Raw genomic sequence first — 16,885 nt, 5'->3', positions numbered from 1 at the left:
TAATAAATGTTAAGGATTTTTGAAAGAGGTTAAAAATAGACACATTTTTATGATCTGCAATATGCTATCAAAATAAGCTTTTTAGAGAGATTTTCTTTACAAAAATATTGTATCTACATCATACAGTGCAAAGTCCTAGTTTGCTTTTGTCCGGTAATATAATTAACGTCAATTAAAATCTGATCCAGTTTTGCCAACATAGCCAGACTACTTAAATTTAAGCATTGACCTGTCTGTTGATCTCTTTAATCTCAAATTTCCCAGTTTTTCCACTTTTAATATTTGATACATTTAGCATTTTATTCTTTAAGAACCCAAACAATGTGTACAAATACTAAAGCAAAAAATTGTAAAAAGCACAATATTAAAAAGAATAAGAGCAAATTGAAAATAGCTGTCAAAAACATCTTTGTTTTGGAGAGTTTGTTCACAGGTAATTTCAATGAGAACTTGAACTCAGAACAAAGCACCGAAGACACAGAGAAAGTTCAACTTAGTGCAGCATAGTTCTTTTCAAGTATTATATTGTTTTAATGGAATCTTGGAGCGGGAGCTTTAGCCCATTGAAATGTCGCTTAAAGGACAGGTTCTTCTGTCACTAGCTGGAGCTGTGTGGATGAAATGATCACAATAGAGTGTTGTAATGCATTTTAAAAGTGTGAGAAATCAGTTTGTCTAGACTAAGAGTGCGCCTACGGGGAATAGGAATTTTAGAGCTTCTGTGCTCTTTAGGTGTCAAGTATGTGATAGATGCCAAGCCTTTTTATTCCATATCTTTGGCAACAGCTCAGCTATGCTACAGTACCTTACATGTCTACTGCAAGCAAAAACAGTGATTCTGTGTCAAGACGACTTGGGCTTCAAAATCGAGAAACTCATTGTCCTAACAACTGTCTGTTCAATTGCCAACTTTAAACTGGAGAAGATATCAATAAACAATTGCTAGATTCCCAGAAGGCATGGAAACTTTAGTTATAATGAATCAAAAGTATGGAGAACTAGCAACATCTATTGCTATTTTAATGTCTAAAAACAATTTTTATTTGTATTTTGAAAAGATCTTCATAGGATGAATCTCATGCTGCTTAATAAGGTTAATTTGATTGAAGCCAGTTACATGCCCAAAAAGTATTATTTATTTTTTTATTTCAGACAAACTAGACTGGACATTTTTACAATAAATTTACAAATACAATTATCACTGTTCTGAGGACAGCGTGGTGCAATTTTAAAATCATAGTGAAGTTGCACTAGTATTAAAATTATTACATTTTTATGCAATATGTTCTCTTTGGTGTAGAGTTTAAGGCTCTGGGGAGGAGTTTACTAATATCAAAAGAGAATTTAAAAAGTGCCCTTAAGTTTCTTGTAATCTCATTTAATGTAAACACCTTTTTATCCTGAAAGATCCAAAAGCACTTGAAAACTCGATAAGCCATATATATATGGTAGATACAAGAACTGTTTAACTATCAAAATACAGACATCTCTCTGAATGGAAAAAAAAACTTTCTCCCAATTTGTGAGTGTCAAAATAAAGTACAGTTGTGGAAATGGAAATTTTAATAACATTAAAAGCACATTTCATGTAAAGTCTTTACACACCACAGAATTATTTCATCAACCACAGTGTTCAGTTTCTGTCGCCCACACATACTTGCACTATGCATGTTTATATAAAAAAAGAGAATGGTTTACTACTTCATTTCTATAAACAGACAAGCTGTAACAGTAAAGCCACACCTAATTTTTACTGCAGATGAAAAAATTGGGGTAAGCATAAAATTTGTTGCCAACTCAAATAAAAACTTTAAAGTATTTCTTTTTAAATTGTGGTTTGAGATTTTAACAGAATCAGAAATGCCTGTCTGTCATAGTATGTTATGTGTACATGTTGCAACATTTGAGTAATTGGTAGTGGTTCGGTTTTTTTCATATCATGACTAGACTGATAAACATTAGTTGGGCTTAAGGAAAACTTTGATTTAGTTGTTAAAATATTTTGACAGTTTACTTTAGGTGTATAGTCTGAGCTTCGATTTTACAAGTTGGAAACTTCCTGTGTTTTTCTCTTTTTGTTTGTTTCTACTTATAAGTGCAGAACAAGCTTTTCGCTTTTCACTCTCACTCCCTGGTTTAATTCTAACAGATTGATCTCTCCAAGGTTAGTATGTGATGTGAAACAAAAAATGAAATTCCTCATTTCTAGGGACAATCTGGTGACAGCATCAAAAGCTTTTAAGTTCGCCACAGACTGGAATTCTGTGAAGTTAGTAGCTGAAGTCTTAAACCCAAATGACTTGTTTGCCTCCTCAATTCAAGTCCTGTCACCACTGGAAAGATTAGTTCAATATGGCTGAAGTTCACATTTCTGGGCCTTCACCAGATGAGCATTTGTTCTTTGGAAGAGACAAAGAGAGAGCCCAAGAACTCTCATTGGCATGAAACATAAAAGTATCTGAAGTCATGAGTTGTTAGCTGGCTTCTTTCAGCAGCTTTGAATGAAGAATCCGATGATCCACTTTATTCTCTTCAGCAGGTGTCACTGTGCTAGGATGAATTGACACGCTAGTTATATGTAATTGCTGTGTAGTTTTTTAAAAGTGTTCATTTCAGTTCTATCCAGAAAAATTACTCTCTCCGGTGTCTCATGAATAGACTCCTTGATATTTTTTTTTGTCTATTTTATTTTTCTTTCTTATTAAACTTTGTATGTATTCATGGTCTTTCTTTACCTAGTGCTTTACTGCTGAGTACAGTTGCATCTGCTCACAAGACAATAGCATAATTAGCTACAGCATTCTCCTCATCCTTTGAAACTTGTAAACAGATTTGTTTTTTAGATTAGAAGGTTCTTGATGACCTTTCCCCTTGTTAAAAAAATAAAATAAATATAATCTCAAAGCATCAAGCCAACAAACATTGCATGAGCCGCATGAGAAATTTCCCAGTAAAAAAGGTGAGAATGTATGTTTAAGTGAAATGACTCAATGTCATAAATTCGTCAAAAAGGATACATCTAAACTACATCCCTCTTTCGAAAGAGGGATGTAAATTAGACATATCAAAATTGCAAATGAAGCCAGGATTTGAATTTCCCATGCTTCATTTGCATAATCATATCATGGTCAAAAAATGCTATTTCAAAAGTGAAACTGCAGTCTAGATGCGGTTCTTTCTAAAAGAAAATCCTTTTTCGAAAGATCCTGTAAACCTCATTTTTTGAGTACAGGGTCTTTCGAAAAAGACTTTCCTTTTCGAAAGAACCATGTCTAGACCATGGTTTCACTTTCGAAATAGCTTTTTTTTAAAAAAAAATACCATGATGCAATTATGCAAATGAAACATGGGAAATTCAAATCCTGGCTTCACTTGCAATTTTGATATGTCTAATTTACATCCCTCTTTCAAAAGAGGGATGTAATCTAGACATAGCCAAAGAGCCTGCTGTTTGAGGAAGAATAAATGTATAGAGTACATCTTCTTGGATATTTCATTATAAAAGGGTAGAGGAGCATTACTTCTAAAACATGGGGAAAAAAAGTATTGAAGTAGTGAGCATTGACAATTAGCTTTGTTCATAGAGTCGTTTTAAAAAAGATGTATATTTTTTTCTCTTTCTCTAGGATATCACTTCTATAACTGGTGTTCCAGAAGAGCACACAAAAACAAGAAAAGTTCAAATTTTTGTCCCAGCACGTAATGCCATGCAGGCCGGTGTTAACAACACAAAGCAATGGAAGCTAGAATTTGATACCAGGGAGCGCTGGGAAAACCCTTTAATGGGCTGGGCATCTACGTAAGTCTGAGTTATTAATTTTGAAATTATTTCTCCTCTCACACCTGCACAGAGAATGGGCTTTTAGATGCCCTTCCTTTATGAAAATCCGTGTGTATTTAGCAGTAATTATTAAAAATGGTTGATGGGTCACTGTGATCATGGCGAAATTGTAAACATAACAGTATGTATGCTACTCCCTGTGTTAACATAAATAGGTTTAGAAGCAAATGTAGATTGCATTGTTCCAGGCTAGAACAATGCAAATTTTTATTTCCTTCTTTACTCAGTTTAAGTGTATGACCCAAAATGCTCAGATTGTTTGCACGTACAATACAGTAGAACGTTGCAGCCTCACTATAGTTGACAGTCATGAACTACATCTACTCGTAAATCACCTCAGAATAGCCCATTTTAATTAGACAAAACTTGAAATAAATACCTACTTCATAAACAGGCTTTAAAAGTTTTTCTATTTATATCACATTCTCTACTTTTCAAAATTATGGAATATTCCTGAGTTTTGTATGCGTTGAGACGTTTTGTTGATTTGATTAAATAAAAATTGCAACAGTACAGTACGGTATTACCTGTTAAATAGTCTTGTCCCTGTTTTGATCCTGTAGAATTTTTAGAGCATTTCATAGGCATTTTAACCAGTGGTATCAATTTTCATAAATTATGAGAATTTAGCACACTTCTTCTAATATCATTGTAAAGATGCTGAAATATTGTTTGCTATAGACATGTTCTGGAAAGCTGGCACTAACGTTGTCATCAAAAACTTTTAATATCTTTACCATTCCAGAATTTTTTTCAAACATTAATGTGGACTGTGCTCTTTTCAAAGTTTCACCTAGCAATTATTTTATGTTACTTTAGATCTTAACACCAAAGCAGCTAAAACCAAACCATTAATTACCTTTGGCCTTTTTGTATAAAAAAACAACTTGAAACTGAAGTGGTGTTGATTGGATAAAATAAACAATCACAAAATATTTGCTTAATTTTAAAAACAACTGAATTTTAAAACAGACTAAGAATTAATCCTAAACTCAGGTCTGTTTTCTATGTTCCATTTCCTGTCCAATAGTTGATACAACCAACATTATGTCAGCTCCCTCATGCCAAGTGTTGCAGGGAAAATATTGAATTCAGAAGTGAGCTCTTAGCTAGTAGGATAAGGAGAGAATGACTACAAACCAGAATATTTTAATACAAATGCTTTGGAAACTTTAAGCCTATGAATGTATTCTGTTAATGATTTGCCATCTTAAACAGCTTCCCTTAAGCCCCATGGTTTTGTTTTGTTTTGTTTTGTTTTACTTGTTGATCTTTAATACCTTAAAATCTTTTTTAAGACTAATCAAGCTGTAATAATAATGTAATTATCATATAATAAAAATATTGTTTGGCTGATTTCTGTGCTGTATATAACAGCTATTGTTTAATGGAATATCATAAACAAAATGCTTTTAAACAGGTAGTTTAGAAGAGAGAGGCTGTGTCACCATTTTTCCTCTATCCAAATCTTATTCTCCCCTCACCAAATATCTAACAGTTAAAATAAGTTCTTTATTTCTATCTGTATCTGTAAAGAAACACTGGCACAATAGCCAGTGACCCCTGCTTTAGTTAAGGTTGAGTTTGAACTTACTTTTCAGCTTTTCTCAAATTCTTTTTCTGGGTGAAATTTTGCTTGATTTTAGACAAAAAGGTAACTTTTTAAATTAACAAAAAAAGAAATTAGTTAACTCGGAAAGAATTAGTGGTGTTACCAAGGGCTTGTCTACACATGAAAGTTTTATTCCAGAATAAGATGAAGAATGAATTTAAAGTGAGAGAGCAATTCTACTTTAACAGTCTGAATAACACCATGTGGACATTCTTCTGTAAAATAAGAGTGCTTATTTCTTGTTTACCTTACTCCAGTTCAAAAGGTTAAAGCTAATTTTAAAAAAGACCATTTTATTTTAGAATGTATGTTCCCACATGGAATTATTTAGAAATAGTTATTCAGGAGTAGCTGTTCTGTGTACACAAGCAGTAGGTAACTCAAAGGAAATTTACCCAATTTTTTTGTCTTGAACATTGCGTAAAACAATGAGGAGTCCTGTGACACCTTAAAAATGAACAGATTTATTAGGGCATAAGCTTGCATGACTAAAAACCACTTCATCAGATGCATGGAAGCTTAATGAGGTGTAAACACAATGTGGTCAAAGACTACATAAATTAGCTTTATATCTATTAATCTTTGTATTGAACTCTGATAACTAAGGGTGTGCTGCTAGTTGGTAGGTAGATATTTCTTCCATTGGAAAAAATAAACTAAGATTTTATTTTCTTCAGCTCTTTCTTTATTTCCTGCAAAGTGGCTATCAGTGCAAGTATTTTGCATTAAACATCTGTGATTCCCATCTTTTCATACTGGAGTCCTCCATGAATGATGTATTGGTGATGGTATCTGCCATGCCATGCTCTGGAATAGTTACCATTATCTCTTCCTCTCATTTCTTTCATTTGCTCTGATCTCTGATTTTCACTCTCCTTTTCTTCATGCTTGCCTTTGATTTTTCTTGGGTAATTTTTTCAGTGGACATCATCCAGCTGTGCAACCATTTTATACCAGATTAAATTGACCCAGAGACAAGTTGGCAGGTTTACATGTTGATTCAGATGTTTTCTTTATAGATGAATGGACTCTCTTGACTCTTCTTAGAGTAAGATCCTTCTAATAAAAAGCTGCAATGGAGGAGCTAGAGGAGAGCTGTGTTTCTCTTAGTGGTGACTTCTTACATGTAAATCATTGGGAGTGCTCATATAGTATAATAGTAGTCCATTTAGAATTGCATATTAATAATAATCTTCTGAGGTCTTTGGCAATATCATGCCCTCTCGTATAATCTCTAACATCTGCTCCCTGACCTTCAGCACTCTGATTATGGTAATAGCCAATTTACATAAGGGGGGAATAGCAGTTGTGCCTTTATATAGAGTGAACAACTTCTTTGAAGATACATGCTGGTATAAATAGAGATCAGTAGGCAGTTTGCTTTGTGTGTCCTCCATCCCATAGTACTAAACAAGCTTCAGTGTTTTGTTATCCAGATGTGATTTTATTCCTCTGTTTGCTACTTCGTTATAGAGGGTAGGGTCTATGTCACAGAAGAAGATAATGAAGATCAAAGGTACATCATTTGGTCCCTTAATATACTTAATGGTAGTACCTTGAACTAGTATCTTTCAGTTTTTAACTCCCTTCATTGCCTTTTTATGAGAAGTCCTTATCTTGGTGGCAGGTGGAAAGTGTGTTTCCTGTCTTCAGTTTCCTCTAAGAAGTAAGATGTTGGTTCACTGGTGGATCCTATCTGCAACGATTTGCCCACTGGGTAAAATTATGTTGACTCTTTTCTGCACTGGAGTTATGGATTGGTTTTGTTTGTTTGTTTTTTTTATTTGAGAGGCTTTCTTTTTTATTGGAGAGAGTCACATCTTTGGAATTGCTTTTCCTCTTCATCTATCCTTATGACTTCTAGGACAAACAGCCAAGAAGAAATGCCCATTATAGTTCTGTTCCAGTACTGTAGTGTTTCCCCAGTTTTCTTCATAGGAAATGATATTAAATTTACAATTACCATATAGCTTTAACCCTCTCATAAAAAGTCTTCAGTGCTCGAAGTGAAATTTTTATAGATACTAAGTGGAACTATAGTTTATATGAAGGCTGGATCTAATTATTTAAAAAAACCATTTTGCCACTTTGACCTTCAGAAATGATACTAAAATGAGATTGATTTACAAGTAACAATTGGTTTATGTTGTTGGGCTTCTGAACTCTTCTCATTTAGCTCTTAGAGCTTCTGGGCTCATTTTATTAGGGTAGAGATGGCTTCTGTTGCGTTTAAATGCTGCTCTGGAAACACTAGCAGATGTGGAGGTTGTCACAAATATAAATGTCAGTTGTCAGGCTGTTCTAAAGTCATGATTTCCTCAGGTATTCTCTAAATATTCCTGGCCTACTTGCTTTGAAGTCCTGCTTTTTTTCCTGCAAGAATATAGATTCACAAAGCAGTTAGGATAAAACCAATCTCCTGGTCTTCTTACATTGTTCAGCATTTAAATTTTCACTTTTCCAAACCCTCAAACATTTTCTTGTTTTTTCAAACAGTTTTAGAATTAAAAGGTTGTCATAAAGCACTGGTTGTTGATGTGATTGGGAAGTACTTAGGCATGTACTTCGTTACCTAAAATTTTAAAATATCAGTTTCTGGAGGGGAATGAAAGGTTTAATGCAGATTGTTTGAAATTCGGAGATAAATCTTCACAAGGAAAAAAAATTTAATAGTGAAATTAAATCCTAACTTAGGACTCTGGGTGGTTCAGATTTACTTGGGAATGATGTATTTTCTATATGATGTCCTTAAAAAGGTGTGCATATGATGATATTAGATTTAGACCTTGAGATGTAAGTATCACTATACAATACTTAATTATATACTTCAAATTTATATAAATATTTTATGTCTCACTTCTTACAGTGCTGATCCTTTATCCAACATGGTTCTAACTTTCTCTACTAAAGAAGATGCAATTGCCTTTGCTGAAAAAAATGGTATGTATTTGAAAATTCTAGGTCATGGCAGTATTTGCGTTTTGAGTCCATTTTGTTTAGATAACTTTTCACTTGGGAAGATGAGCTATATTTAATAAAGTAAACATTAGTGTTGGAGGTTATGTCCTTTAAGTACCAGTTTTAATGTTGGTAATTAAGTACAGATTGCACCTTCCCTTAACTGGGACACTCTGGTACAGCAACATCCGTGGTCTGGATCTCAGAGCTCAGGTATAGAGAGATTGAGCTGTGGGGCTGGGAGCCATGTGACTGGAGGTGGGCAGGAGCTGTGGAGTTCTGATCCTGGCTGCAGCCAAGGAGCTCCAGCCCTGGCTGTGGAACTTGGAGTCTAGCAGCGGCTGCGGCACTTGGGATCTAGCAGCAGCTGCGGAGCTCTGGCCACAGCCACAGAGCTCAAGGTCTGACAGCAAGGGAGCTCTAGCCTGAGGAGTCACAGCAGGGCAGGCAGCAGCAGTGCTGGGCTGGAGCCCAAGCAAGGGGCAGGAGTTCAGCAGAGACCATTTTGGGATGGATGTCCTCTGGTCTGGCAAACACCCTCGTCAGGACCAGTCAGGTCCCGAGGCTGTCGGATGAGGGAGGTCCAACCTGTAATTTAAAAAATCCCTCTTTAATTGTGTAGTTACTCCATAGTTGGTAACAGCCCTGAAAACATTTGGTTGTTGTATATGCCTTTAGGATATAGGATTTGATAGCATGTGATCAGTGTTCTATTCCTTGACTCTGTGTTTGACCTGGTGCAAGTAACTTAACTTCTCTCCCTCAGCCTCCCTATCTTTGAGATGCTTATTTTCCCATGATATTCAGAGGCTCAGTTCATCTTATTGGTGAGGCAGTTTGCATCAGTTAGGTCTTAGAAATGCATGTATATTAGTAGTAGTATTTTTTCATTTTGATGTAGCAGTCTAATGGACTACTCATATGCCTTAAGATAAGTACATGCCTAAGTCTCTGAAGGATTTGGACTTAAATTTTCTTACAGGGCATTTGAACCTAAATATACAGTAAGCAGGGTACAGTCTGCTAAATAACTTTTCAGACATTTTTCTAACCATATCCTTTGCAACTGCATAAACCTGTTTCACAAGGAATGGGCTCCTTTATTCCAGCAATGGAAAACATTTTTTGAACTAGCAAAGAATGGGGGTTGGAGGATTATTTATTTATTTCAATTTATATATTCTTCAGAATACATTCTGAACTGTTCACTCATTTAGCATCTTTGTATTCTAGATTTTAAAGAGAGGGTATATCATGCCAATTTTGACAGCCCCTTTCATGTACTGATTTAAATGCCCCCATATGTTTCTTTATCTGTTTCTTAAAAAATTTGGCATGATATTTGGTACTTGAAGAGAAGAGCTAACAGCACTGGCTTAAAATCATGCATAATGTAGGCCACAAGCTTTTCCACACAGCTCTGTCAGTGAACTTCATCTTGGCTTACAAATGTTTACTATTTCAATCCTAGGCACCTCATGAGTAGCGAGTGCCAGTCAAATCAGATTGTGCCAAATTATGTGGTATTTATGATGTGTGCACACATGCATAGAACTAGGAGAAGCCCAGTAAAAAGATTTTCATGTAATTCCTATCAGTACAGGTCCTAACTTGCATCTCCAGGGCTGAAAGGCTAGGGTATTAAACCACAAACTTGCCTAATCTTTCCCTGCTCAACATATTTCTGAATTAAGAGTGTTCTCAGTTGAATTTAAAATAAACTGAATTAATTACACACGCGCACACACCCAAAATCTGCCTGTTTTCATAGGATACACAATAGTTTTCAAAGTCATCACTGTGTCTTCATCTCCCTCAAGAGCTTGATCCTGCACATTGTGTGTAGTGCTGCTAATACTGGAGAAAAGTGGGAAATACAGGAGAACTCAGAACTGCCATAATGATGATGCTTCTGTTTTGCTAATAGCTTTTTAGCTTAATAGGTGAATGACCTAAGAGGTGAACACATAGTTGATCATCTTGTTGGCATGAACGTCAGGCTTAAATCCATCTCATTGAACATACCTAGTCTCCATTTACCACCTGTCCTTTTAATCTGTAGACTTGAGTATGGTGCCTGTCATTTACTTCTGCTCAGTGTGAGGGCACTGTGCCTGCTAATTTACCTTATTGGTGACTCAGTGGCAAATTCAGTCTTTAGTAGCATGTAGGGGATTGCAAGTTCAAGACATAAAGTATCTGACCACAGAACCTGCACCAGTTTAATTAGAAATATGGGGGGTTTTTAAGTGCAAACCTCTGTGTGAACGTATTTATCTGTTTAATACCAGTTTGGTTTGTACTAGTATACTTCCCAATGACCGTAAAATCAATATAAACTAGGGTTAAATCAACATACAGTATCTACACAGATGTTTGTACTGGCTTAAGTTACTTGATTTAACATCGCACCTTTAGTTAAATTGATGCAATTTCATGTGTAGCCCTTACCTTTCTTCAGACCTTATGTAACTGAGGATCTTAAAACAGACAGATTTTGAAACTCACGTTATCCCTCTGGAGAAGGGGGGGGGGGTGTGTACGTGTGCATGTGTATGTGTATATATATATTAGGGATGTTGGCGTTTAACCAATTAACTGTTTAATCAACAACCTGGTGCTTATTGGTTAATGGTATCGGTTAAACTCAGCTGGCTCCTGGGGAGGTGGCTTTATTTTAGCAGGGCAGCAAAGCCTCTTCCCTGGGAGCCAGATGGGTAAGAGCTACCTGCTCCACTTTCGAGGAGGAGGAGGCTTTCCTGCAGCAGTGAAGCTATCTCCTCAGGATCGGCGCTGGCAGCCGGTTCTGCTCCCAAGGAGGTGGCTTCGCTGTGGCAGTGAAACCTCTTCCCCGGGAGCTGGGCCAGCAGGGGCTGCCAGCCTCACTCCCCTGGAGATTCACTGTGGGCTCTGCAGTAGTATAAAACTAAGCTTTGTACCGCAGAGCCCCCAGCACATATAACTGATAAGATGTTTAGTGGTTACACTATTACCATATTACATGATTTTTAACATCCCTAATGTGAGGGTATGAAACTAGGAACTGACTATGTACTCAATTTTATAATTTAATTTCCTTGAGCGATTGCCACATTATTTAGTACTCCTACTTCAGATATACAGAATACTTTTTTGAATGCTCTAATCAGTATGTGATATAGAAAATTGTTGGTTTGAACACTAGTTTTGGTTCTGCATGGAAAAACTTTGAGACTCAGTAATATCTGTTCTCTATAAGTATTTGTGAATGTGACTGCACATCTCAAACATATCTTACATATAAGATAAGAGATGCACAGAGCAAATGCAAAACTCCCAGGAGTTTGCGCAAGAACGGCACAAAGCTAACTGAATTCAGCCAGAATGTATACATTAATACTTCCATATTGTCAATGTTAAAAAGGTTTAGACATATATGTTAGTATTTTGCCTTTTTTATTTTCTTTTTTTAATAAAGGAGGAAATTTATCCTTTCATTGGCATCTGTCAAAGTTGTGCTTCTGTAAATTTCTAACTTAAAAATCGAAAGTCTTTCAACTGTTTTAATGACTGAGTGAAATCATATTGCAGAGAGGGAGCCGAAACATAATACCCTGCCTTTTGTGGGCAACTTTCCATGAAAGATACCTGGAGGCTGTACCTAATTTCTGTATTGATTTACAGGAACAATATTGTGTCCTCTCTAATTTTCTGACCTTTTTAGCATTTCCCTTGTATAATTGTCATAATACTCATCTTCTAATGTTTTATTCCCCTCTCTTACCCCATTTTATATACTCTTTGTGTATACTTTTTTTTTCATTTTTTTCTACTTAACTTTGATTACTTATTCTTGTTTTCTACCACCTGTTTTCTAGTTTTTCATCGCTCTTTTCCCTTTGTCTTGCAAGGTCTCCCTTCTTTCCAGATTCTCTCCTATCCTCTTTCCAAAGTCTTTTATCTTTTCCACATCACCCTGTCTGTCTCTCCCTCCCTAAGTTTTCATTTCCCCTCTTGCTGAATCCCCCTCCAGCCTCTCTCAAAGGGCACATACATTCCCAGAGCTTTGGTCTGACAAATACAGAGATGTGGGCCCATGACTTTATGGGACTGTATACCTCACAGTCAATGCTCCCTTTTGTGCTTTCCCACCATTTATTGATAACTTTTTTGAAATAATGTCCAAGGGAGCTGTGAAAGTTGAAGTATTCAGTATCTGAGATCTGACAAACCTGAGAACAGAGCATAGGGCACATTTAGGGCTTCTCTGTGTGATAGTCTCATTTTCTTCTGCTGATTACGAAAACCTACTAAGTACGTGCATATTATATATCAGAGTGTTTATATTTCTTTTCTGTTCAATTTTAAAGTTTTTTAATTCTTTGTTCATTTGCTCCATGTTATATGCGGTGTGTATTGTTTAGAATTCTCTGCATGTTTTTCCCCAGGCTGGAGCTATGATGTTCAAGAGAGGAGGATTCCAAAGCCTAAATCCAAGTCTTATGGTGCAAACTTTTCTTGGAACAAAAGAACAAGGGTGTCCACGAAATAGGTTGGCATTGGCTATCTCTCTGTCTGACTGTGAATAAAGTCAGCTGTACTATATTTATAGTCCATGTATAATACATCTCTTAATCTCCTAATAAATTTGACCTTTAAACTACAGATGCATCTTGTGGTGTCTATTTAAAATGTTTTTGATGTCTCCAATGGAACCTGTTACAGACTTCCCTATATAGAGAGGAGATTTGGGGTGTTCATACCTCTAGGAAATTGCTGTACTTGGAATCTATTAAAAGGAATATTTCAAATCAGCTGCAACATTAAGGATTGTGGCTTGCCTTTCATAGTAATTTTGTAGTTCAGTAAGTTGTTTAAAATGGCCACCCTTTTATGTAGATACTCTGTTAATAGGAACTCCTCTGTTTTTGTTGTTGTCATGTACAGGAGAAATTCACCAGTCTGACAGCCTGGCATGGCACGCAAATGTCAGTATATGCTTATTTAAACTTTGGTGGAACTGCATGTACTATAAGCTCGTTTCAGTCCAAATTAATGCTATGCTGTAAATATGACTTCCTAGAAACATTAATAATCTGAGTAACAAGCAAGCATTGTATGCTTGTGTTTAAAAAAAAAATTGCATGTTCCCATGAACTTGAGCTGCTGTTTAAAAGATAGAGATTAGTATTATTTTTAGTACTTAATTCATACTTACAAACTAAATCAAATATGAGGTGCTCTTGTAATACTAAATACATGCAGATTATACATATTTTCTCACTCCTCTAACTTTTACTTTTAATGATATGAAAAGCAAACACTTACTGGAACTTAAGATACCATAAAAATACTAGAGATGTTTCATCAACCTTAATGCTAAAATATCTAACTCATCTTTGTCACATTAGAATGTATGTTATGTAGAAAACTATATTTGTAGTCTGGGAGTTACCAGTCTTTTTTACCCTTTTTTATTTTTCAGTAATTTTGTAATTGACAAGTTGAGACATCAGCAGATAGTCACTGATGAGACTTAAATGTTGGTATAAAACTTTTGTACAACAAATAATGTTTCCAGAGTCCCACAAAGGAATGTTTAGACAAGTTCCATGTTTTAGATGGTGGCAGGTATTTAAAGGGCAAGACACCTCAAAATGGTGCAACTGCAATCCATTGGCCACTGACAAAAAGAAAACGTAACCAAATATCTAGGGTTACTCAGATTCTATGATATTCTTGTAATGTCCCAATTCACACAATTGTTCCAGTGTGCTTACTGACATTTGAACCATTGGTTTTTTTTAACCCAGTTTCAGTGTAATCAATCAGCTGGCTGATCTTCCTGCCTTCCAATCACAAAAAGAACTTCCGTTCCATCAACACTCTCGCTCATCATCTTTCTATTGCTGTGATGCATGGGGCATCTGATTTGCTCAGGAAACCTCAAGCGTATCAAACTGGAGTTTTGAACAGCGTAGATTCTGTTGCATCACTGCTTGGTCCTGCTGTCAGTGCTGGGGACTGGACTAGATGACCTCTTGAGATGCCTTTATAATCCTGTTATTCTATAATATTTCAACCAGACTAGCATACTCTATCCTTTCCCAATTATTACCCCTAATATCATTACCTCACAGACACTAACCTTTCCCCCTCTCCCCCCTCCCCCCCCCCCGTTCTAAAATCTCATTTGTCAATTTTATGTGTTCACTTTTGTTTGTATCACTTTGGTATATATGGTCATGCCAATTTTCTTCCACAAATTGATCTGAGGAAGTGGGTCTGGTCCATGAAAGCTCATCACCTAATAAACCATCTTGTTAGTCTTTAAAGTGCCGCATTGACCTGTCTTTTGTTTCAGCTAGACCAGACTAACATGGCTACATCTCTATCACTACTCCACCAAGGAGACACTGATAATAAAATCTATCCGATGGCACCTTTGTTTCCTTTCACAAACCATGAACAGCAAGATCCAATCTCCATACACTGGACCTGGGACTTCCACTTAACCCTTGTCAGTACTCTTTAACCACCAGGGGCTAAATGTTTTAAAGACAGTTTTGGAGCTAAAATATGCAAATTGGCACTTAGGGAGGTTTTCAGAATAATCTAGACACCTAATTCCCATTGATTTCTAACCTGTTCTGGTGGTTTTGAAAATCCTACTAGAGGCCTACCCGCATCTTTAAATACCTTTTGAAAATCTGGCTCCATAAGACATAATATTGTCAAATACAAATAAGAGAGTTGTTGAATCTTAATCTTAGCTGCTTGTAATTAGTCTGGTTTAAATAGGATTGCTTTTTCCCCCCCAGGGTGTGACAGAAAAATTACTTGAGATGAAACAAATGCTTCAAACTAATCCATTTTTGAAGACCCATTCTGACTAGATTAACTGTATGATTCTTTGCCGCGTTAGCATTTTTCTCCCCTATTACTACCCTGTTGTACAAAGACAGCTGGTTTTGATGAAGTCTTCCGTCATCCTCAATACCCAGATCTTATTCACTTTCTTCAGTCGCATTCCCTCTTTTCTTTTCCTGCACATGGTTGCAAATCATTAAAAGTTATCAGACTAATAAAGACATTGGTCAGAGACAGTTATTAGCTGAACCTGCCCCTGTTGCAGGGGTGGGGGACCTTTTTAGGGTTGGGGGCTGCTGACCTAGAGAAAAATCAGTGTGGGAACCATACACAAATGAGAAGCAAAAAACCCAAACAAGCCCTCATTGATGTGGCTCCTGACTGAGGAGAAAGATACTTCCCACCAGTAGCCTCCCCAGGAATTGAAATTGGGGGAATGTTGGGGTGTTGGGCCGAAGAGGGATGAAACCGTGAGGGTGAAGGTGGGCTGTATCTGTATGGCACCATAGTTCACAAAACTGGGGGGAAGGAGGAGTGTTGGGAAAATTTGGGGGGTGTAGGGAAGTCCCTGCTCCCCACATTCCTCACACCAGAGGGGTCCGAGCTAGTAGATTTGTGTGCTCCAGCCTTAAAGCGGGGGAAGAGTTGGAGCACTAGCATGGGCTCCCCAATGCTGGGGGAGGGGAACTCTCAGCCTCAGGGGCCAGATCCAACCCCAACCCTCTTCCCTGTTGCACCACTCTTTACACTCAGTAGCGTTTCTCAGTATGTAAAGCAATACATTTTCAATGCCACATTTGATCAGTTCAAAAATATATGTGGCTATTTTAAGCATCAAAGCCCAGAACAAGGTTGGGGGGAGGGGGGTAGAGAAAGTAATGAAAAGGAGGAAAATGGGAGGGACAGACAAGGCCCCTGCTTGCTCTTAGCAAAGTCTTAATCTCAGGCACCTCTACAACGGTCAGTAGATCAGACTTGTTCATGGTACCCATTAATACCTTTCAGCATAACAATACTCCTATCTGATCTCTGCTCATCCTTGAAATAGAGCACTACATATTGACACCCTGACTAACTTAGCACCCAGCCCGAAAATTGAAGAATGGCTTTTGGAGGAGCCAGGGAATGGAAGTGTCCACAGAGTCCCACCATGTGGAACAGAATGTGGGATCCTAGTGAGAGGGCTGGGGAATAGGGCACACTGACTGCTGATTGGGGGAGAGATTGGGGTGTGGGAACAAAGAGTACCTGGCATTAAGGAAAGGTCTGAATAGAGGAGGAAATCCTAGAATACTAGGACTGGAAGGGACCTCGAGAGGTCATAGAGTCCAGTTCCCCGGCCCCCATGGCAGGACCAAGTACTGTCTAGACCATCCCTGATAGACATTTATCTAATCTAATCTCTTTAATAGACATCTGTCAGGGATGGTGTAGACGGAGCTTGGTCCTGCCTTGAGGGCGGGGGGCTGGACTCGATGACCTCTCGAGGTCCCTTCCAGTCCTATTATTCTATGATTCTATGATCCAGAGATGGAGATTCCACAACTTCCCTGGGCAATTTATTCCAGTGTTTGACTACCCTGACAGAAATGTAGCCGTGTTAGTCTGGGGTAGCTGAAGCAAAA

At 37.2% G+C, this 16,885-nt stretch overlaps 1 protein-coding gene across 1 annotated transcript in view; it reads left to right on the top strand.

Moving 5' to 3' along the window:
- The window catches only part of NDUFS4 (NADH:ubiquinone oxidoreductase subunit S4), a 68,257-nt gene extending 55,202 nt beyond the window's left edge, over window positions 1-13,055 (top strand). Inside the window, exons 3-5 of the mRNA XM_006139537.4 lie at window positions 3,627-3,799; window positions 8,320-8,393; window positions 12,839-13,055. Of these exons, the coding sequence (XP_006139599.1) occupies window positions 3,627-3,799; window positions 8,320-8,393; window positions 12,839-12,942 (351 nt within the window). The 3' untranslated portion in view covers window positions 12,943-13,055. The remainder of the gene's footprint in view (window positions 1-3,626; window positions 3,800-8,319; window positions 8,394-12,838) is intronic.
- The last annotated feature ends 3,830 nt before the right edge of the window (window positions 13,056-16,885 follow it).

The sequence above is a fragment of the Pelodiscus sinensis genome, chromosome 6 (genome assembly GCF_052426305.1).
Source record: "Pelodiscus sinensis isolate ZL-2025 chromosome 6, ASM5242630v1, whole genome shotgun sequence".
In the NCBI taxonomy this organism is placed as follows: domain Eukaryota; kingdom Metazoa; phylum Chordata; order Testudines; family Trionychidae; genus Pelodiscus; species Pelodiscus sinensis.
This window is presented reverse-complemented; position numbering and strand designations above follow the sequence as displayed.